The sequence below is a fragment of the Panulirus ornatus genome, chromosome 35 (genome assembly GCF_036320965.1).
Source record: "Panulirus ornatus isolate Po-2019 chromosome 35, ASM3632096v1, whole genome shotgun sequence".
Taxonomy (NCBI): domain Eukaryota; kingdom Metazoa; phylum Arthropoda; class Malacostraca; order Decapoda; family Palinuridae; genus Panulirus; species Panulirus ornatus.
This window is the reverse complement of record NC_092258.1, coordinates 2,352,640-2,375,257: the sequence shown is the minus strand read 5'-3', so window position 1 is coordinate 2,375,257 and position 22,618 is coordinate 2,352,640. Positions and strand designations below refer to the sequence as shown.

Here is a 22,618-nt window from a genome sequence, read left to right as displayed (position 1 = left end):
AATGAAGGGTTGGTAGAATGCAGGGTGTGAGATAGCGTGCTTAGAATATGACACAGTAGCTGTGGTGTGGTTCTTCCTTACCGCCACACTTCTGCTTAACTCTTGCAACTGATAAGTTCCTGAAAGCCTCAGTTTTTAACCTGTGTTGACTGAGGTGGTAATACGTTTCTTGAAACTGTTGCTGTAGGTCTAATTTTCTTACGGGTACACCACGCCCGTCTTGATCCTGGCCATCTGCCCGTCTAAGGTATGAAGAAAACAGATGGATGGACTGTGGATGACAGGCGGATGGATGTGGATGACACAGACAGACGAAGTGGGGATGATACAGACGGATGCAGTGTGGATGACACAGAAAGACGCCGAGACAGAAGATGTCCGACTTTTATTTTTTGAAAGACTCACAGAAAACACATTTTTTTTTTCTTTTTTTTACCCTCTACTCGATGTTCTATTATTCATACGGTGACCTTTGTAGTAACATTGCGCCTGTGGGCCAGAGGAACTGCTCCCCCACACACTCCCTTAACTATAGAAGTATTTCAGGTCATACACTGACGGCCAGCAGGCCAGTAGTCTGACCTCACAACACACAACCACAACTCAACAAAAAAGCTTCCAGCGATCGAGGATCTTCCGGATTTACTTTGTTGTAGAATTCATCTCTACGTACACCTCGAGCAGATCAAGGGCTCTCGTAGTGAGAGGCGTAATTCCTCTGATTCAGAATCCTATCAGTTCAGTCACTGGTTAACCCATCACCCATCGGTGATCCGGACTTTTAATTCTTATACGTTTTTATCCGTTTTTTGATGACCAGTGAGGACGACTTCACAGAGGAACCATACGATCTTAGAAATTTCTTCTTCACAGTGTATCCATGACCCAGACGCCCTCCGAGCTGAAGTATGATCATACCTGCTCCACTTCGATCTGTGGAGGAACTTGATATTAATCCTAAGTAATCACAGCTTAATACGTAGGGATTATATTGATCCAAGAAGGAATATATGGATCGTTTATATAATTCGAAGAGAATCAAACATACATTAACATATAGACATATACTAACATGCAAGGATGGAAGTAGTATCTCAAGATGGTGTGAGACACTGATTATATTCATTCTCGAGCTGGGAATGCGAAGCAGTGCTTCACAGCAACACACTCCACTGAGATATAAACATTAGCTTTCTTTGCATTGTGGCTGATGTCTGACCCCTGACATAAGGTCTGAGGAGGTTACCATAAGGACTTAGAATTCCTTTTTGTTTAAAAGTTTGTTGAAAGGTGCGTCGATCAGGCCGCTGGAGACTGGTGTCCGTAACTTACACCCATGGAACACTCAGCAAGTCGTCTCACTTGACCCACAACTCATCTTTCCACCGCAAAATAATAGTTATCCATTTCCCGTTGGCAGTAAACACTTCCCACACACTAACATGGCAAATCTGTTCATACGAGCATAAGATGTAGGATAAAAGAAAAATCTATACTTACCAAAGTGCTCAGATCTTCAGTAGCAAACGTACAGCTGTCAGTATTCGAATGAATGGAAAGGAAAACCTATATTGATGTGTGCAGAGCATGGTTGGCGGACGAAGTACAGCAGAACGCGAGACTTCCTCACGGTTTACGGTAGACTGACATGGGTATGATCCTTCGTATGGTGTACAAACTCTCCTGATGTGTCTTGTGCATGCGTGTCGTGGTCATGCATAGTGTTCATGCATTTTGCATTTTATTTATCACGTTCCTGGATGAGCAAATATTGCTGATGGCATCTCATCATGAAGGGTGGGATGTGGGGGATGCGAACGAGTGTGTACATGTCATCAGTGTCATTAGCTAGAGTTTTTTTTCTCTTTATTGAATGTATTTTTTGATCTGATATTATGTGTGCATTCTGAAGCATGTGTATGTTTTTTTTTTCTTTTTTTGCCCGTCTGCCTCCAAATTTTCGCAGCCTCACAGAACACTTGGGTAAACAAAGATCCATCAGTTGCCTTCAATACACTACAAATGGTAGTTAAGACATGGGTAAGATTGCCTCACACATACCAATGAAACTTTCTCCCTAGAAAAGAAATGCAGTTGCTGCCTTGGCATCATGAACCTTGGGGCAGACATATGAAGTCATTGTTCCACTCTTGCTTACTACGTAACGGCTTTGTAATTGGATTAAACAATCAACTGCTTCACTACAGAGTTTATGTATTTCTATTAATGTGTCATAACGGCCTATATATATATATATATATATATATATATATATATATATATATATATATATATATATGTATATATATATATATATATATATATATATATATATATATATATATATATATATATATATATATATATATATATATATATATATATCACTTTACTAGTTCTTGATGTGCAGTGCACCTGTTAGCCACACAGCTGTTGATATACGTGAGGTAATTTGGTTTTAATTCTTGGGTACTTCGACATTTTGTTGTCGTTAGTGTCCTTATGAGATTACTAAGAGAAGAAAGAAGAAACTCTATTTGCACAGGTAACGCTGGTACATGGTGGACAGCTATAGTACAGTGCTACAGGAACACGAACCTGGATGCTTAACATTATGGAGACATTCTTTTAAGAATTGGTCTCTAAGACGAGGATATAATAAGCAGCACAGAGCTTACCGCAGATAATACTACACGCCATACCTATGGTGTGTGAGGGAAAACATTCGTTGAGGAGAAAAAAAGACTAATTACTGTGTTTACGATCTACATAGATTAACAGCAGCAATTTGTGTCCAAAGCCGCACTGTAAATTGGAGGCTAATACATCCCTTAACCTGAGCTTGATATATTCTCCTGTACAGGTAATAGAACACAGTCACCATCATGCTTAATGTTTATGGTTGAAGCTAAATTGGATGTGTACATTCCTCTGCATAGAATTATCTCAAATTTGTACAGCTGGAAGCTTGTGTATAAGGGGACATAGCAGACACTAATTCTAAAATATATTACAGTACATGTCTCTAAATACAAAATTTAGTGAATTACATGGGAATGACCGTGGTAATATACACACTAAACGTGCAGTACATGACAGATGGTAAAGTAGTTAAGTTATCGATCACTTGTTAATGATGAATCTTTTGTTAAAAGAAATTTCAAGAAGTAAAACGCCAAAATTCAGACTTTCCTCTTTTCAAAAACTTTGATGAATATTAAATTTTCCCTTTTTTCTGAACAATTTTAACGTACAGTTTCCTCCATAAAAAAAAAAACGCGAGGAAGGTGTACTTGTTTTACAGATCATTTTACCATCTAGTTATGGCCACAATGTTTCATTTCTGTTTTTCGTCACCCTAATCTCCTCTCCTCCTGAGTCGCACCACCCCACACACCCCGTGCATCGCACTCACCACCCATGAGACTCACCTCCTCCCAATGACCCGCGTGTGTCTGGGCACCACCACTCCCTATGCACTCACCCTAACCTGTCTGTCTGGATGTCTGGCTGTCTGTACATGCATCATACCCGTGGCCCCAACACGTTGCACAGACCCACCACCACCACCACAGCCTCCACCACAGCCTCCCCTTCAGTACACAGCCACAGAACTTCCCCTCCTTTCCTTCCTCCCTTTTTTCCTCCTGTTCCTCCTTCTTCTTTCGGCCCACGTTGTTTGCCCTCCCTTGTGAACCCATGCCCCACGCCCTCAGGTCTAACACCCTGGAGAGTGTGTACTCTGTGGAGGGGGCGGTGGGAGGCGGACCCCTGCGTCCACCTACGGGATTTTCAGATTCCCGAGAGTTGTCTGAGGCCGAGTGTGACCGAGACCCCCGGGAGACGAGCCTTGGAGGACAGAAGGGTCGAGGACAACAGCCAAGGTATGCCACCATGTCTTCATCCCTTCATGGGTCGGCTCTGTACGCTGGAGAGGGAGGGAGGGAAGGAGGGTGGTTTTAAAAAAAACAGCGCCCAGCAAGGGTGTAAATATAGCTGTCAGGGAGGGTTTGAATATAACAACGTGGGAAGGAGTTAAACATAGCAACGGAGAGGATTTAGATATAGCAACAGGGAGGGGGGGGAGAGTTTAGATATACCTTCCAGGAATGGTTTAAATGTAGCAATCAAGGAGGTTCAGATATAGCAACTGCTAAGGTTTAGATAAGCAGCAGGGAAGGGTTTAAACATAGCAAGTGGTAAAAGTCTGAACGTAGGAACCGGGGGCGATTTAAACATAGCCATGGGGGAGAGTGTAAACATAGCAGACGGTAAGGATTTAATCAAAGCAACGAGGGACATAATAAACGTAACAACCAGTTGTAGTCTGGGTTTTAGATATGATGTAGCTTTTCAGGCATCACGAATCAGGGCAGTTCATACTATAGGTGATGATTTACGTTCCTCGCGCCACTCTAATCTTTTTCATTCTTTGTATAAGAAAATATTTCACAGGGTAAAGATTCATTGCTGGAAATGAGATCTTTTTGCCACGAGACATTCAAAAGTACTGCACCAACACCCGACCCGCCCCCACCGCACCCCACCTTTCTACCGTCTCTTATTAACCTCACAAAGTTATGGAAGAGCTTTGAAAATTAGGGAGAATCTTGGGTTATATGTAAAGATTTTTAATGAAATGTGACACACGTATCTAACGTAATGTAACTTAACTCTCGACGCTGAGAGTTTCATGATAGCGGTCTCAAGGGCTGATGACTGGCGCCAACCCCAAATGGTTACGTTACTGGTGAACACAACTATACAAAATGACTGAAATTTTAGCGGAAGCGGCCTGAAAAAAAAAGTCTTAAAACTGCATATTACAACCAACCAGAATTCATTTGTAATCTTCATTTCGTGCCAATATTGCGTCTATTAGATACTGTAAAGCTAATGCAAATACTTCTCAAATCAGCAACCACAAGACACATCAGTAATTATATAAAGAACCTTAGGAAACTTTGGAAGAATGCCACAGCTGGGCTTCGATTTACAGGCCAGGATCATTATTGGAACAAAACAAAGACTCGTGAAAGAGACGTCCTCATAAGACTCACTGAACTTAGTCTCATTTCATAGTGAAAGTACATAGCCCCCCTTTTTTTTTTTTTGTCTTCCATCACGAATGTGTCCCTTGCTCACTAATACCAATTATCTGCTCTACGAAAAGTCAGTATATCCAGTGGTAAAGTGGCGCGGCGAAAGAAAGTAAGCGCATTTAGTTGTTTCATGTCAGTGGCAAGAAGAAGAGATGGAGGTGTCATTCATCATGTTTACTCAGAGCTGGCTTCTCTGTCACTCGCAGGTCCGTAGGTAACTACGTAGTGGCCACTCTGTCACTCACAGGTGCTGAGCTAAAGGCGTCTCTTCATTTAGAAACTCAACATTTTCCATCATTGTGAAACTGCTTAGTGCATGTTCCTGCTTTGTTTGTGTCTTATTCATTATTTGCTCTCACAGTAACAGAACCCATCTAAGACGGGCACCTCAGAATTAACTTCCACTTTGGAAATATAAAATGGTTTGTGGTTATTCAAGAGCCACTGGAAAAGAATGAGCCAAGTACAACAGCCAGTTAGGATGTAACTCGTTCCATTTCTCTACAGAAATGGTAACTTAGATAGCTACCAGGTCGAGGTATTCAGGCCCATTAGAAATTTTACGACACATTTAGTAGAAGTTTCATTTTGATGCAACCCTGGAAATTCTTAACATTAACGGTGATCTGAGTGAAGATTTACTTATAATTGACCGGTCGATGTCACTTTAGGTAACAAGAAATGATAATAGATTCATCTGTCATCCGTAATTCATCTGAAGCCATACAATGTGAACATGTAGAAGCTCTGTCCAACATGAAGGTTTTCATGATGATCCATCCAGGGACGATCACTCGAGCTTGAAGTGAAGGAGGAATGTATTAAGATATGATATTGGTCCATAATCTCCAACCCGGACACGTGCATTAACTATGACAGCTTTCGGGAGCTCACTCAAGAATTCTCGTTTGTCCAGAAATGTTAGTTCAGACTTTCCCAGCGTCAGGCATCAGCCTGTGATGGGACGGTGAGGTCTATATGTGGTCATGGAACAGCCTGAGTTACCCACTTTTGTATGTGGACTTGACACTAGTTATCAATGTAGGACCCGAATGCTAGAGTCCTGCTCACATGTTATGGAAATCTGGTCCAGTGCAGAAGTAGAGACATGACAACGATGGTGTCAACCGAGGTGTAACTCTTGTAGTCTGGGAGACATCTGGAGGTCGACAACGTAACTATCTTGTTGCCAGAGCTCAGCCCGGGAGAACTGATGAAACGAATTGTCTTCTGGCAAGTCTTAGAATTTCATTCAAGAACATGGATAGAGAAGCAGGTGTTCACATCCTATATTTGGCCTCAACTAGAATCTGTTTCTCAAGTTTGGTCACCAGAGGAAAGCATCCTGATGGTACCAGAGTTCCAAGAGCTGAGTTACACCAAGAGGCTAGAAGTTATGAATTTGTCCACACTGGAGGAGAGAAGAGTTACGGGTGACTAGGTCACAACTTTTGACTTTCTAAACCAATTTGATCTGAAACATTGACCTGTGCTTCGAAAGACGCAGGGATATGGAAACTAGAGGCCAAAACACGAAATTAAGCAAGGAAGTTGTTAGAAAAGATGTAAAGAAGTAATGTTATAGTAGAAGGGTTGTGGATGAATGGAATAACGCGAGTGATGAAGGTGTGGATGTGTACAACTTACAGAAGCTTAAAAAGTTATATGAGAGTAGAGACTGTTCAGGAGATGGTGGCCCACGAGTGTAAGACTCCCTCCCCGTACAGTAGTTAGGTAATTAAACACTTGTGTTGTCTTTCTTCATTCTAGATATTATTCAGGTAAAGTTTTTTTCCATTTCTTCAAGTCATACGTCAGAGAACTTTAAGAGATGAAAAAAGATGGTAAATACGATGGGTTCAAGCACTGATCTTGAGTTTTAGGTTGTGATAAAAAAAGGGATTAGAAGCGACCCAAGAAAGCCCTAGTCTGAGGCCACAGAAAGTAATGAAAAGATTAGCATTTAATAAAGACGGGACGTGGTTGACACATTACCTTCAAAATCAGTCCGTGAAGAGTATATTCTGACGCTGTTGATATTGGTTTAATGTTTTGATTTTTCCAAGCTGTATTTTTTTTTTTTCTATTTTACGTGAAAGGTTTCTTTCACGGACAGGAGTCCCCTTCAGAACCAGGCTTGAATAAAACACAAAAGGGGGGAATAAGATAATGCGGTAAGGGGACGAGAGGTAAAGCCCATCTAAGGGTTTTTGGAATAGCAGAGAATCTGCCCTTATTAGAAAGGGTCAGGTGGTAGGTGTAGAGACACTGAGGGCGTAAAGGGTCCAAAGTTTAGTGGTGTAGAGAAGGAAACAGTCATCACAACGACCCATCCTTGACTTGCCAACGGCCGCACACTGATCATGTGACTGGTTTGCTGTTATAACAACGATGTTCTTTTTCTTTTCTTTCCCTCTCTTAGTTTTATCAGCATTCAGCATATGGTAATTTGCCCTCATTGGTGACTGGCATTTGGAGAGTCTGAATAACTTGTTACGTATAATACTCCTAAATCGATTCAGAATTGTCCATCCTCCATTCATCTATCATATACTTTAGTTCACTTGCTGTCTGATGATATAATTGGCTTTCCATTCGGTGTCTCACACAACAAACAGTAAACGACTTCTACACTCTGGGCAGGAATCTTCATCAATCTGTGTGTCCTGCATTTAATCCTTAAGATATTAACATACAGTAAAACTGAGTGAATGCATATTGACACACTGTCGTGGTACAGAATACAATATATGTTTGATGGTATTTGGATGTGAAGTATCGAAGTATGATAACTACGGTAAACTGGTAGACAGGAAGCAGGATGATCAGAAACCTCACATGTTTCACTTTGTTTATCTAATTTGTTTGTTTCTTTCCCCAGGCGATCGTTCACCCCTCGCACGGCCAACGATTACAGCATCCACGTGTGAACTTCTACAGTAGACTTTTCACATAAACTTTTCTGTATAGATGTACATACAACTGATGTGAATGGAAGCAAATACACATATCATCTTTTGATAGAAGTTTTAACATCATATTTAGTTTACCTCTCAGATATCATTGTAAGGTCCTCTTGGTAATGAATTGTCATTAAAAACTGAAGAAAATGATACTAGAAGCTTGCTGACTCTTCATTGGGGCACTGGGAAAAAAAAGGATTACCTAAGGAAAGGGACCAATACAGTCTGTAACTGCCATATCTCATGTGTTAAGAAATAAATGTGTAACTGATCGTACCATTTGGTAAAATCTATGGACGTTTGTTTGTTCAGTGTTTTCCTACAGTTCCATACCCTGCTCCTGTGTATCAAGATCTTCATGGATGGATTTTATCATCTTCACCGGCAACATTGCCTTCTCGTATAGCCATATTCCACATAGAAAGTTACACTTTAAAGGAAGTGTGATAGACTCATTTTGCGGATAATCTTCCTGTATAATGATTTCACATTAATACCTTTGTCTAACGCTGTATAATTTCCAGAATACAGTTCTCACTACTGATCTAATATTTTCTCTTTTCGCGCTTAATCCACTCATACAGCTCTTTAATCCTTTTCACTACAACCGTTTTTTTTAAAACATGTAAATACATCGAAGAATTATCTTTCACATTTTTACTCTCTTGGACAAGACGGCGCTGCCCTTTGGAAAGACGGTAAGACCCTTGAGTATGTTTGTGTGACCTTTGACATGATATTGAATAGCAGGTTAAAGGCCAGACCATCATAGCCAAAGGTCATACCACTGTGCTTTTGGGTGTCTTAATGCCTTCACTGAATCTTCCACCTTCTTTGGCACACTCCATTAAGTTCCTCCTAATATGACCAAATGTACGACGAAGTCTCTTCCTAGACATGAATCACCCAGAGCTAAAGACGATCCAGATGCAAATCCTCTCTCCTCACCACAGGAAGGAAGCCCTACCCTCCGTTACATGAAGTTCCTACCCAACTAAACCTTTTCTGGGCCTCATGCATCCTCATATGGTCTGGTCGCCTTTAGCCAGACCACTGTCTAACCTTAACCATAACCATCAACAGCAATATAACACTGAAATTATTGTTCCAGTCACCTCTGTGTCACGCAGTTTCCATACTAACTGTCAACGGAAGATACAAGAGCTGTCGACCCAGTCTTGTGTGGCGACCAGGCTGCCCTCAGCCCGAAACTCTGAGTATGCAAATCACGTCCCACCTCTGCTGCTCTCGACGTCATCAGAACACAACCTCCGTGTATACATGCATGACACCATTGACCAAGAGTAAATTCCACATCCATTACCTACTGAGCGACATATTCCTTTATCTAGAAATACCTTGGAAATATCACTCTATGGATTATAGATACGTGGCAGTTGTACGGGTGGGAATCATGGAATATAAACACAGAGGTTGTCCGGCCAATGGTTCTGTAACGTGAGTCTTGCAGAGAATCTTCTCTGTGCCGCCATGCGATACCGCAATTTGGATCCTCAATACCACAATATATATATATATATATATATATATATATATATATATATATATATATATATATATATATATATATATATATATATAGATAGATAGATAGATAGATAGATAGATAGAGAGAGAGAGAGAGAGAGAGAGAGAGAGAGAGAGAGAGAGAGATTTCTGTAGCTGTAGCGCAGAGCGCTATTTCTTTGCCTGATGATTATATTGTATTCCCTTGTATGTCTTCGTTTATGTTCCTACTAACAATCAAGAGCAAATAGATTTTATCTACTGGTTTTCAGTTTACTCTATGGTCGTGAAGCAGAAAACAGGATAATGGTATTCACTACAGTAGATCATGGGATAATTTTCAGTCCAAAGTGTTCAAAATTTTTACGTTACCACGTAAACCTAAGTCAGCGAAGTGTAATTTTTGCGCAGCCACTTGTTATAACAACCAAACTTTTTATATAAAGTATATGTAGAGCCCTATCGCATAGCAAATATATATATATATATATATATATATATATATATATATATATATATATATATATATATATATATATATATATATATATATATAACTATCGAATGATTCGTTCACTTGCGTGTTTTGATTTTCGCTTCTTCACGCAAGCCAAAGTTTTGGGACTGAAATTTTCGCGTTAGTGCTCGCTCTCAAGTGTAACCAAATTCAATATGCACGATAAATCTTTTATTATATAATTACATGATACCCTTGAGTTAAGAAAGTGAGGACATTGCCCTCTGACCTCACACACGGAGTAGAAATTAGAATTTGAATAGGGGCGTGGCCAACCCATGTTTGTAAACAACTCTCGCGGCCGTCACAGGTATTTTAAATCAGTCACCCCGTGAGATTGGAAGGGTGAGGTTACGCAAGGCGAGTGTTATACTTTAGTGTTGAATTCGAAAATTTTGCACACGAAATGTTACCGCTTTGTGTACTCTATGTGATGTGTACTTTGTTCTTGTTGATATTGTGGAGTTATTGTATTTTCATTACTGTTTAATGCGCTAAATAACAGCAATTCAAGTTCAATCTCGTTTTCGGGAAATACCTTGTGATCTGTTGTGAAAGTCGAAGGATAAGCAGCAATCTGATACATTGACATATACTGTTCGAGGGCTCACAAGCAGTGAAATTAACATGACACATTATACTCGGGAAACTGTACTTGTAAGGTTAAGCTTCAGATACGTTGAACCACGATAACATCTCGAACAACAGTGACACAAGTAGAAAATGGCAGAGTGTACTACGTGTACTCCCACGCCAGTTAGTGCAGGAATCTTTAACAGTCCGAATCTTCGCTTTTCTAACAAACAAGAGAACAAACATTACCTCAAATACCGTAAGTATACCTTGTATTGTATCCATTATTTATTTTGATTATTCATTTCACATATTAGGCAACATCACAACCACAGGCCTCATTGATCTCTACCAAACTTAAAGTTTCCGAAATGCCAATTAGACAAATCACACTCGCTTCCTCATCTCTTAAAATTGAATATACAATCTTCTCACACTTTTCCACCACTTGTTATCTCATTAGCTGAGGGTTATCCGTTTTCCGTTCAGTCCCGCAAAATCCTTCTCTTGATACGTTTTCGTATTAAAGAACAACTACTTATTTCTGAAGTTTCATACCTGCCTTTTTTATTACATTAATGACGTAGGTTTTATCTTTTCCGTAAAGTATCGTCAGTCACCGATTTTTTCCATGGATTTCACTCGTTGATTCTCAGTCGTTCACATGATATTGCTCACTCTCCTCGTGGCGTTTATATCACCCACGGGGCAATCTTTCTCACCCTCCCTGACGACAGTTTGATCCACACCCTCCCTTGTCCTGTGTTGGCATTGCAAAAAGACGCAGTTGGTGTTCATATATTCATTCTCACGATCATTTTATGGATAGTTTTCATATATTTTGAGATGGTGAATTATTCCATTGCCATTTATTTTCCCTTTCACCTGCTTCTGTGTCATCTATCTGTCTACTTAGTACGTTTTAACCGACTATGGTCGATCTTATGGCATCACAAAAGGAAGGTTTTGGACGGACAAATGAAGTGGCTGTGCCTTAAGTTTAGATATTCATAATAACTTGTGAACTGTTGGTGTAAACTGAATATATCGACAGACGACAGAATGGTGGAGATCGAGGCTACCAGATACACTGTCTGAATCACTGTGGAACGATCATGAGGTATGATCGCCTGACCTTCGACCAAACCCTCACTTTATCAGGTCAAAAGCCAGGATGTTGTTAATACCTGATGGTCTTACCGTCTTGTTCACAGTGTCGTACCGTCGTACCCAGAGGTCGTACCATCGTGTTGGTAAGGTGGTACGTGTTCCTTACTTTAATGAAGACGTAGCAGTTGTTATAACTCGGTGGGAACTGATATAGACATGAACCTAGTAGTAGTATCCGGGTTGAGATAGTGTAACGTATTGAATATTTTCATAAACTTTGACTAGATATTCTCAAACGTGACAACGATGTTATGGCCTCACATTCATGACATTTTACGAAATTTGCATGTAACAAACACTTCAGGAGAACAGTGAAGTATCCCATAAGTCCTTCACAATATCCATGATAAAATACGCTAATTTCTGTAGTGCAATAAACTCTTCTAAACCGGAGGAATTAAGATTCCCCCTACTCTGGAAACACGCTGGGCTACGTTTCCTTTTTCGTATATTGTTTTTGCATGATTTATTGTTCTGCTGGTAATGGTGAGTAATCAGTTTCTGATTGGACTGAAATGTTAACTGCTGCTTTCCCGATAACTGTTTCCAGAAACCATTCACTCTCTCTCTCTCTCTCTCTCTCTCTCTCTCTCTCTCTCTCTCTCTCTCTCTCTCTCTCTCTCTCCACCGCTGAATCAAAGAGGAAAATTGATTTCTTCATAACACTTTCCGAGAAGTTGAACGTCATCAAAAGTTTGGGTCTTAAGTTGGTCACGCAACAACTGCTGTGGCTGGGAGTTGCTGGGTCGGTGGGAGGGAAGGAGGAAGGGTGGTGCTGGCGGGGGAGACACATGGAAGTGTGTTGAAGGTGAGGTGTGTGGTGCACACTACTGTGTACTACCTACGACCAGATTTTGCCAGATGCAAGACGAACATATTACTCATTATCATTATTATTATTATTATTGATATTATTATTATCATTATTATTATTATTATCATTATCATTATTATTACTATTATCAGTATTATTATTACTATCATCATCATTATTATTGTTATTATTATTATTATTATTATTATTATTAAGTAAATCAGGACCCCTTGGCTCCTACAGCTTCGAGACATCGCTCTGCATGATAGCAAGGTAAGGTGGGCTCCTTTGAGGACAGATGGTCATCGACGAAGTTATCTTCTTTTCCGTTCGCTGATGATGATATAGCTTTGTCGAAGGTGACTTCTTGTGTTACCACTTGCTGGCGGAATTTATATATATATATATATATATATATATATATATATATATATATATATATATATATATATATATATATATATATATATATATATAATGATGTGATTATTACACGAAAGTGCACCTGGGAACTTGTTTCATTTTCCCCGTGGACTCAAAGGAATATATATATATATATATATATATATATATATATATATATATATATATATATATATATATATATATATATATCTATATGCAAGAAATTAAAACTTTCCTGGTAATAATCTAGTTGTTGGTTTTTGATTTTGAGGGAATTAAAATATGATTAATATAATGTAGTGTTTCGAATCGAATATGAGATCCATCAGGAAGAGTAACAGAAATACTTTGACCAGCCATAACAACAAACACATACCGAGTGTTGGCCAACAGTGAGGAGCTGATTGTGTAATGTAATGAGTATATAGAACGAAATCGGTTTGATCGTCCAGCATATCCGCCAATATATCCGGGGTTTATCCTGGTATGAATTTTAATTGGCGGTGTGAATCATTATCAGCTTATTGGATGAAGGACTTTGGCATTGCAGGCTGTTGCCTAAATAATATGGAGATGGGTGGGGTAGTGCCCTGCGGCATGGGACTCTGTGATGCAGTGTGTGATGCAGAGCTTACACTAATGGTCTGGCGGATCATGTCCTCGTCCAGGGCATCAGTCGAACTGGAACTTTTGTGTTGAGGGTTTGATCTGGTCTGGGCTGGGGGCCGGGGTGTTGCATGCTGCGTGGCTCTACTGCTGAGTGATGGTTATGCACGTAGCGATGATTCGTTTATATTCATTTGTACGTAGGATGATTGGCGAGTGGCTGTTATGTACGTAGGATGATTGGCGAGTGGCTGTTATGTACGTAGGATGATTGGCGAGTGGCTGTTATGTACGTAGGATGATTGGCGAGTGGCTGTTATGTACGTAGGATGATTGGCGAGTGGCTGTTATGCACGTAGGATGATTGGAGAATGACCGTTATGTACGTAGAAGGATTGGTCTTTTATTAGTATAATTTACAGAAGATAATGGTCGGTGAACACAGTTACTTGTGTTAGGTAAGAGAGAGAGAGAGAGAGAGAGAGAGAGAGAGAGAGAGAGAGAGAGAGAGAGAAAGAGAGAGAGAGAGAGAGAGAGGTGCACATGACGACAGGGAGAAGGATCTTTCACATAGAGACATCTCCCACGTGCGGTTTCATCAAAACAAGTGGGCGTGTGATCTCCCTGGATGTTAAGCCGGGTGATCAGATTCTCTCTCTCTCTCTCTCTCTCTCTCTCTCTCTCTCTCTCTCTCTCTCTCTCTCTCTCTCTCTCTCTCTCCTCTCCCCTAGCATCCCTCAGTACCCGTCGCAGGGTTGGATCCCCTGCCAGAGTCGGTGTCCAAGCTCACCTCGCCAATCTTTTTCACTTTACCAGCGCTTGGAGACCGTCATGGGTTCTGCCTGCCATAATGGAACATACGAGGAAAATGTGTGTGTGTGAGAGAGAGAGAGAGAGAGAGAGAGAGAGAGAGAGAGAGAGAGAGAGAGAGAGAGAGAGAGAGAGAGAGAGAGAGAGATACGGAGAAGGAGACACACAGAAGTCCAGAATGAGAGGAATTGAAAGCTTTGTACAGGATCAGATCTCACTTGACGAAGACAGGATGTAAAACAACCCATCAGACGCATTACAATCGCAATCAGTCCTCCTCTGTTTGCCTCAAGAGCTAATCAGGTTCATGAGCTCTTCAGTATTTGTCATCCGTCTGATCGATTGAGTAAGCAGGAGCCAAACAGTGACGCATCTGGCAAACGAGGGAGAACGAGAATTGTCGTTGATAAAAATTATTATTTCACTTGGCTCTTTGCTCCTTTGAAGAGGAGGAGTACACTTTGAGGGGCTTCTGACATACGCTAGGGTTGGGAAAGTATGGAGAGGGAGTTTGTGTATGGCCATATCTGCACAAAAGGAATAGGAAGATGTGGAGCGTAAGATGATATAGAATGACTAATGATGGTTGCGGGCAGGAGTGGAGGCTGGAGCAACTCGGGTGCACGGTTGTGGGAGAGAGATTTTAGATCTTGGAAAAGAAACGTTAAAGTATGTAGGATTCTGTTGATGCTTAGTGCAGGAGGATGTAAAACTGAACCGCAGGAGCACAACCTTACGACTCTTGAACACGACGGTACGACACGACGTTAGAACCTTAGAACACGACGGTGCGACCCTGGAACGCGACGGTGCGACCCTGGAACGCGACGGTGCGACCCTTGAGCACAACGGTTCGATTCTTAGTATGATAATGCGACGTTTTCGAATAAAGTGATGGTGATGGCTGACGCTGAGAGTTTTAGTTATGATTATATGAATTACGTACATCAGTGGTTGCTGGTGTTCTCACATGACTTTTATACGCGCATGCGTGCGAAGCCTCAAACTGTCGTTCCTCTTATTGTTCAGCTGTCTATGACGCCTTTTCATTTAAGAAATTAAACTTCAAGACATCTTAAAGGTGATGTTGACTGCTTCTCAGAATACTAAATCCAGTTGGTTTGTTTTACGAACTGTGACGAGAGAACGTCGCTCCAGCCATGGGCTACGTAAAGGGAGGAAGAAAATGGTGGACCTTGACAAATATATACAATTATATTTTGTTGTCTATGTTCTTCCTTCCGTGTTAACACCCTCTGCCTCTGTGAGGATCCCCTAATGAAGGAGGAGTACATTTTAAAGCTTGTTCCTCGACCTTAGTTCAAATATTAAGATTTGTTTCGTATTAATTCTGGGGACGTGTTGTATGGCATGGCACCCCTACATAAGAGTGTTCGTTCCGCCTCCCTTGATACATCTTTTGTCCTTTTGTTGAAAGTCTGGGATGCATGAGAAGATCTTGAAAGCGCTGGATTACATTCTAAACACTCCGGACCCCAACTTAGCAAACGGTATTAAAAATCCCCTTCTGGTTAGTGAGGGGTGCGGCAAGTGTCTGTTGGTACATGTCTTTAGGGAGGCATTTATCATCCCCCCTTTTCCTCTCTTTCTCTCTTCTTTCTCTCGCTCAATGACACTCAGCCACCGCATAAAGAGGGAAGGTTTTGTATCAGGAGCGAGGGTTGTGAGTGGGAATTCAGTGGATGGAAGAGGAGACGCGTGGGGCTGTGAGGAGACGACGAATGTGATATAGGAACTATGGGAAGGATGGGAGATGGTGACTTGGTCATCATACCTAGAATGCCTCGTGCCTCTCCTTCCATCCCATGCCTCTCCCATCCTCTATTAGATAGGTATCAGCTTGGATGAGATGGGAGGAGTGGAAAGGTTAGTTTTACTACTTCCTGTGAGAGCTGACCTGGTGTTGATGGTTGTGATAACAAAGTTCATTCTGTATGAAGGAAGTTGACTTTGTTTACCTGACGTAAGTCATAAGCAAGACATATTGATATATTTACAAGAAAGTAGAATAACTCAGTATCTCCACATTCAGAATGAGCTGGAACTTAACTAGGTAATGCTGTCGGGTATGGAAAGGGGGAACTCGTCTCACTTGGGAAATTAGTCTTCATGAAGGTGGAGTTGACTTTGATTTTAAGGCTGGCTGCATTATAAGGAGACGCGCGTGACGTCAGATATGAACGCGGCGGTCGGCCTCCACCCGAGCGGTCCTACGCGCTGCGCGGCGATGTAGCCTCACGTGAGATATTGCCTGCAACCCAGCGTCTCTCGCAGCGTTGGTGTTAATTGTTTCTCTCCTGATATTGCTGATGGTGCAGGTGACTAGCATTCTCAGAGGGGCAGCCTGTAATAATGTTCACACGGAGTACGAGATGTGGACATTGGTATTGCTTCGTGTGTGTGTGTGTGTGTGTGTGTGTGTGTGTGTGTTTTAGCGGAGCCGGATGTGACGTAACGAGTGTCAACAAACCTTGGTGCGCGGTGCATTGTGGGAGTGATTGAGAGGCGGGGGGGGGGGGGTGTCCCAAGTTTTGTCAATACACTATGGGTACGAGGTTTTGTTTCGCTCGTCAATATTTCACTGTGTTATGCAACGAGAGTTTGTTTATGACTGTGATTGAAAGCGTTTTGATTTAAATTCTACATTATGCAAGCGCTTGTAGTATACACCGCAGGCTTATATTCAAGCTCAGTTAGTAGTATGTGAATGATGGGTTATCTAGCGCTAGGAAGGGTGACAGAGTGGAGGAGTAGGTGCAGGGAGAGGTGATGGGATGGCGGAACTAGACACAGGGAGAAGCAAGGAAAGTGATTGATAGTGTACCAGACACTGGAAAAGGCAGAGAGAGTGACGTGTAGTGAACTAGACACTGGGAGAAGCAAGAAGAGTAAGGCAGTTAAGAAATATGAGCTGGGAGAGACAGAGGAACGTGGTAGATTTTTTTTACAACGTACGATTCGCAGGACCGATCGCAATGAGGGTGAGACCTGGGTCTGCAGCGCCACAGAATCTTGAGTTGGGTATCCCAGCAGAGGCATGTGGGACTGATGGCGTGAACAAACTGAGAGGGAAAAGGTTATTAGGATTGAGGTTTTGAGGTACTAGAAAAAGAAATGGTTGTGAGAGTTAAGGAGGAAGTACAGAAGATCTGCGAACGCACGGAATGGATATGATAACAGAGGACTGAGCCTTGCATGGGGACTTAACTCATCTTCTCTAACCAGATATTTTACGTCAGCCTGCACAACTCCTCAAGACGTAAATTTACGTTTCAAGTTTCGTGTGCGTGTGTACGTGAAGGTTGAAGGAGGAAGAGTGTTACATATTCTGTATTAACGACCCTTAGCTTATTATAATTGTTAAATTCAACAATACACGAGTGAAGAAGGTAGGATAGGAGACTCATGATGGTGAGAGGGTTCGCAGCTGGGAGACTCAGGTGGAGGAGATGTCTGGATGGTAGGCTCATCTGGGTAGTCGAACATGGTGTGTTGGAGACACACACACACACACACACACACACACACACACACACACACACACACACATACATACATACAGACGCACAGGCGAGCTTTCCATAATGTAAAGGAAAAGTAAGACAGATGAATATTCCATTTTGTAATGACAGATGACTGCAATACTTTGGTCGTTTGTTCAAAACTTTTGAGATCATTAATATCAGAAAATAAGGAGGAAATTATTCTCTGGTCGTTACAACTTGTACAACCTAAATATGACCACAGTATTTTAATGATAGTGTGACAGGTTTATACTCTCTCTCTCTCTCTCTCTCTCTCTCTCTCTCTCTCTCTCTCTCTCTCTCTCTCTCTCTCTCTCTCTCTCTCTGCTGGGATAGACTTATGTAATACTCTCTTACGGAACGCTTCGGTTTTGGGGGAAAACTATACAATTACCATATTTACGAAAAATGTGCAGCAGGACATTAGAGTGTGTCACTGGTGTGTGATGATGGAGTGTGTGGGTGTCGGTGTGTGTGTGAAAGAGGAGCGCGGATGGGATGGTGCTTAAGAATTAAAAATCCTACATTTGCAATCGAGAGTGTTGATGCATAATGCAGGAGCACATGTAATGTGACTCTATTCAGTGCCAGAGGAGGAGGAGGGAAAAAAGAATTCAGACATATTCAAATGTGTCCATTTGTAATGGTCTCTCATTACGTCCGGTGGATACTACAGTGGGGTGTACATCCTGTGATCAGTGTGTGTATGTGTGTGTGTGTGTGTGTGTGTGTGTGTGTGTGTGTGTGTGTGTGTGTGTGTGTGTGTGTGTGTGTAATTCTCTCATGCATCATATATAATTTACGTCCAGCCTCATACATTAAACTTTCTGGACAAAATCTTGACAATTTGGGAAGGTAAGATATGCGTATCTCCTCTTCGCTTTTTAAGTCTTAATTTCAGGCGTTATTAGGGCGAGGGATACACTCAGGACCAGTGGGAGGATCGCCTTTAATCTCGCCTCATACAAAAACCACGGGGGATTCAGGTCTCGATTACACACATGCTATTTTCTTGCTCATAATTCGGCTTTCAGTGTTGTGATTGAGTCCTCTTTGGCAGGATTATCATATAATTCGTTCAATAAAACAGTGAGATTAGATTGCCAATTATAGCTGCCGTGTATACCGTTTTTTATGCACAGAAGTTTCAAGAGGTGATTGGATGTTGAGCAGTTTATATTAATATTCTGGAAATCATCGAGTATTCGGCGGTTTATAAAGATGACGTCATTCAGGAATCTCATGTACTGATCCTGATTTTATGACTGGCTGGAATATCCCTCTGGTCAGGTCAGCCCGGGGTGTGTGTGTGTGTGTGTGTGTGTGTGTGTGTGTGTGTGTGTGTTTCCAAAATTTCTGGAAGGATGTGTGTTTGTGGATCTGTTTGCGAGTATAGATCTGCTGGGTTGAGTATATTTCCCCGTGTGTGTGTGCGTGTGTGTGTGTGTGTGTGTGTATAACCAACTTGTTCCTCTAGTATATATATGTAAATTAATATGTGATGTTAGTTTGAACACGCTGCTATGTTTGTGGTGCGGCCACCTGTATGCATATGTATGAGCTTTCAAGGAATACAATGATACTAATGTTTATTTGCATACAGAGGCACAGTACACTGGGAATTTTTGTATGATATCAAGATGGGAATAATCGTGATTCATGTGTTGGTGTTCTACAGTGTGGCAAGTGTTAGGCAATAACTGTATGTTGTCTGTTGATGTTACAACAGGACGAAATATTATTAAGAAGAGACTACCGCTCCTTCCCTGCCTCTCTTCCCTGCTTTATTCTTTTTTTCCCTCTCGCCCTCCATCTCCCTTCTCTGTTTCCCTCTTGCCTAATACCTTCTTTATGTTTCCCTCCCCTTCCATTACTCTCCATCCCCTTGAATCGTCCTCTCATCACCCCTTGTCCATTAACTATTTCTGCCACTTCATATACCCGCCATTCTCCTTTTTGTTCGTTCTGTTTCTCATGTTCTACCCCCGCCCTAGCCAACACCTGACTCAAGGGCCACCACCAACCCTCAGCAAGTGATCCTTGACTCTTTTTCACGGCTGTTGACGCCCTGGTGGTGGCGTTTGTGGCGGTTCTCTCCGAGGTTTCCATTGGTTGGCTTCAGGCCCGAGTGGCTGGACGGGCGGGTGGGGGAGAGGGAGAGGGAGGGACTTTATGACAGCCTCGGCCTTGAAGACGCGTCGTGAGACTCATCGTTTTCTGTTGTTTTATCTGCCGTTCTTCAGGTGTCTGACTCGTTGCCTGAGACTGTCAGGTTTTAGCCCCTTGAGCATGACGGTACGACCCTTGAGCACGATGCTCCGACCCTTGAGCACGACGTTACGACCCTTAAGGATGACGGTACAACCCTTGGGTATGGTCTAGGCTTTTCCCTCGACGTGATCTTAAGGGTCGGAGACTGGTGGGTGTGTGCGTCATCTGTACACTACATACATGCTGTACATACGTGGCTCCTGAGCCAGACACTGACTGTTGACTTCTTCCTGGCTGGAGGCGTCTTCGCCTAGATTATGGAAGTCAGAGAGATAGAGAGAGAGTTCAGGTTTAAGTCAATCCTTTGAAGTCCTGTTGACTGGAAGTAAAGCTATGAATAACTTTCTTGTTTTTTTTTAAAATGAAGGGACGGGTTTGTGGGGGAGGTGAGTACTCTGGGAGGAGTTCGTTAGAGGGTAGGTGGGGATCACAGCGACAAGGGAACGTTAGGAAAATAAAGGAAAAGTTGGAGGGGTTCCTCGGGTTCCACTCAGGCGCTTCCCTTGATCACTCAGGTATCAGCTGGTGTCTGGTCTCATCGTGAATTGTGTGTTTGAAGTCTTCTCTGGTGTTTTTATTCCATTGTATTTCTTGTATGGTTTTTCCTTTATTCTTCTCGGTATGTTTTCATTAAATCATTTAATTATTACATGTTTCATACAATTTTGTTAGTATTTCACTTATTAGTTATCAATTTAGATATTATATACTCCAAAGACTACTTGATTTCTTTCTAAATGATGTGTTAGATTAACAGACAGATGAAGGGTAACTGAAACGTGGGAGGCAGTGGACAGAAGGACGGGTGAACAGATGCGTCCATGATTGGAAACAGAAGTTGATAGACAGAACAGACAAGTTGATGAATAGGAGGGATAATAGACAGGCAAGTTGATAGGTAGGAAGGATAATAGACAGGCAAATTGATGGATAGGAAGACTGATATACTAACAGGTTAACAGACTGGCGGACGGACTGACACACTGGCAGGTTAACAGACAGGCACGCTGGCAGGAGACAGACTGATTAATGGTTCTGTTAACAGTAGTGAGAGAGAGAGAGTCAGGGGAGAGATAAGAGTCTATAAATTCTCGTACAATGGAAGAGAGAAGATTTAGGAGAGACTTGATTACAACCTTTAAGTTCCCGGATCCGACTGAACGTGAAGTTCTCTGAGAGCCACAAATCCTGGTTAACCTGAGGTCACACAGCGAGAAAGTACCTGAGATAAATGTTGTGAAAGAAAGGCGTGTTGAACGGAATGGGTCGAGCGATGAAACTGTGGATGCGTACAGCATACGCAAGTTTCAGAGGTTGTGTGGACCTCACGGTGCGCACTGTACACCCTCACGGTGCGCACTGTACTCCCTCACGGTGCGCACTGTACACCCTCGCGGTGCGCAGTGTACACCCTCGCGGTGCGCACTGTACACTTGATTATGTGTAGGTATGATAGTGAGGCAGGTCTGGAGGCGAGCGGGGAAGTACTAAAAGACGTAACCTCAAAGTAGACGAGAAAGTTTCCTGTCATCACCAAAGTTGGTCAACAGTCGTTCCCTCGAGACTGTCTCCTGACATACTTGTTCTCACTGATGCCGGAAGGAGTACACACATGTAAACCTTACCCCCCGACAGTGATCTCTCTCTCTCTCTCTCTCTCTCTCTCTCTCTCTCTCTCTCTCTCTCTCTCTCTCTCTCTCTCTCTGTTGGCGCCTGCGCGTGCGAACACGCATGTACAGGCAATATATATATATATATATATATATATATATATATATATATATATATATATATATATATATATATATGATCGTCTAAGAAATAAAAAACGAGAAATAAACACGTACGTAAAAGCATCTTGGGGAGAAGGAACAGGTCTTCACTTCCGGTATATTAACAGCAAGCCATAACCCCCCGTCCCCTTCTCTCGTCTAGCCTCCCCCAACCCCCGCACCTCCTTTCCCTTTCTCCCATCCAGGTCCCCCCCCCCCCCTCCTCCCCATGTGCCAAAACTAACTTAAACTCAGACTAAAACGTGTCCAGGAGGCTGTCAGCGGATGGTGGGCACCAGGGGGGTAGGGAGTCCGGGTTGAAAAACTCATCTGGTTACCAAATGTCTTTCATCGTTGGAGAGGAGGAGGGGAGGTGAGGGAAGTGCTGGCTCCCCCTCCCTCACCCCCTCGGAGAGGTGTCAAGTGTGGGGTGGTTTTGTGTATGTGTGTGTGTGTGTGTGTGTGTGTGTGTGTGTGTGTGTGTGTGTGTGTTTTGGTGGAGAGGGGAGGGGAGGGTAAGCCCCCTGAGAGATAGGGGGAGGA

At 42.2% G+C, this 22,618-nt stretch overlaps 2 protein-coding genes across 5 annotated transcripts in view; both read left to right on the top strand.

Annotated features, from left to right (window-relative positions):
- Positions 1-8,337, top strand: part of LOC139760076 (cell adhesion molecule Dscam2-like) — a 217,225-nt gene extending 208,888 nt beyond the window's left edge. For 3 of the 4 annotated variants that reach the window (XM_071682875.1, XM_071682877.1, XM_071682874.1), the window contains 2 exons: positions 3,717-3,884; positions 7,984-8,337. In XM_071682875.1, coding sequence (XP_071538976.1) covers positions 3,717-3,884; positions 7,984-8,032 — 217 coding nt within the window. In that variant the 3' untranslated portion in view covers positions 8,033-8,337. The remainder of the gene's footprint in view (positions 1-3,716; positions 3,885-7,983) is intronic. The other variant, XM_071682876.1, reaches the window with a different exon arrangement.
- A 2,481-nt stretch (positions 8,338-10,818) lies between these two features.
- gry (trafficking protein particle complex subunit 11 gry) overlaps positions 10,819-22,618 on the top strand; it is a 115,309-nt gene continuing 103,509 nt past the window's right edge. Inside the window, exon 1 of the mRNA XM_071682873.1 lies at positions 10,819-10,941. The gene's annotated coding sequence lies outside the window, so the exon portion shown is untranslated. The remainder of the gene's footprint in view (positions 10,942-22,618) is intronic.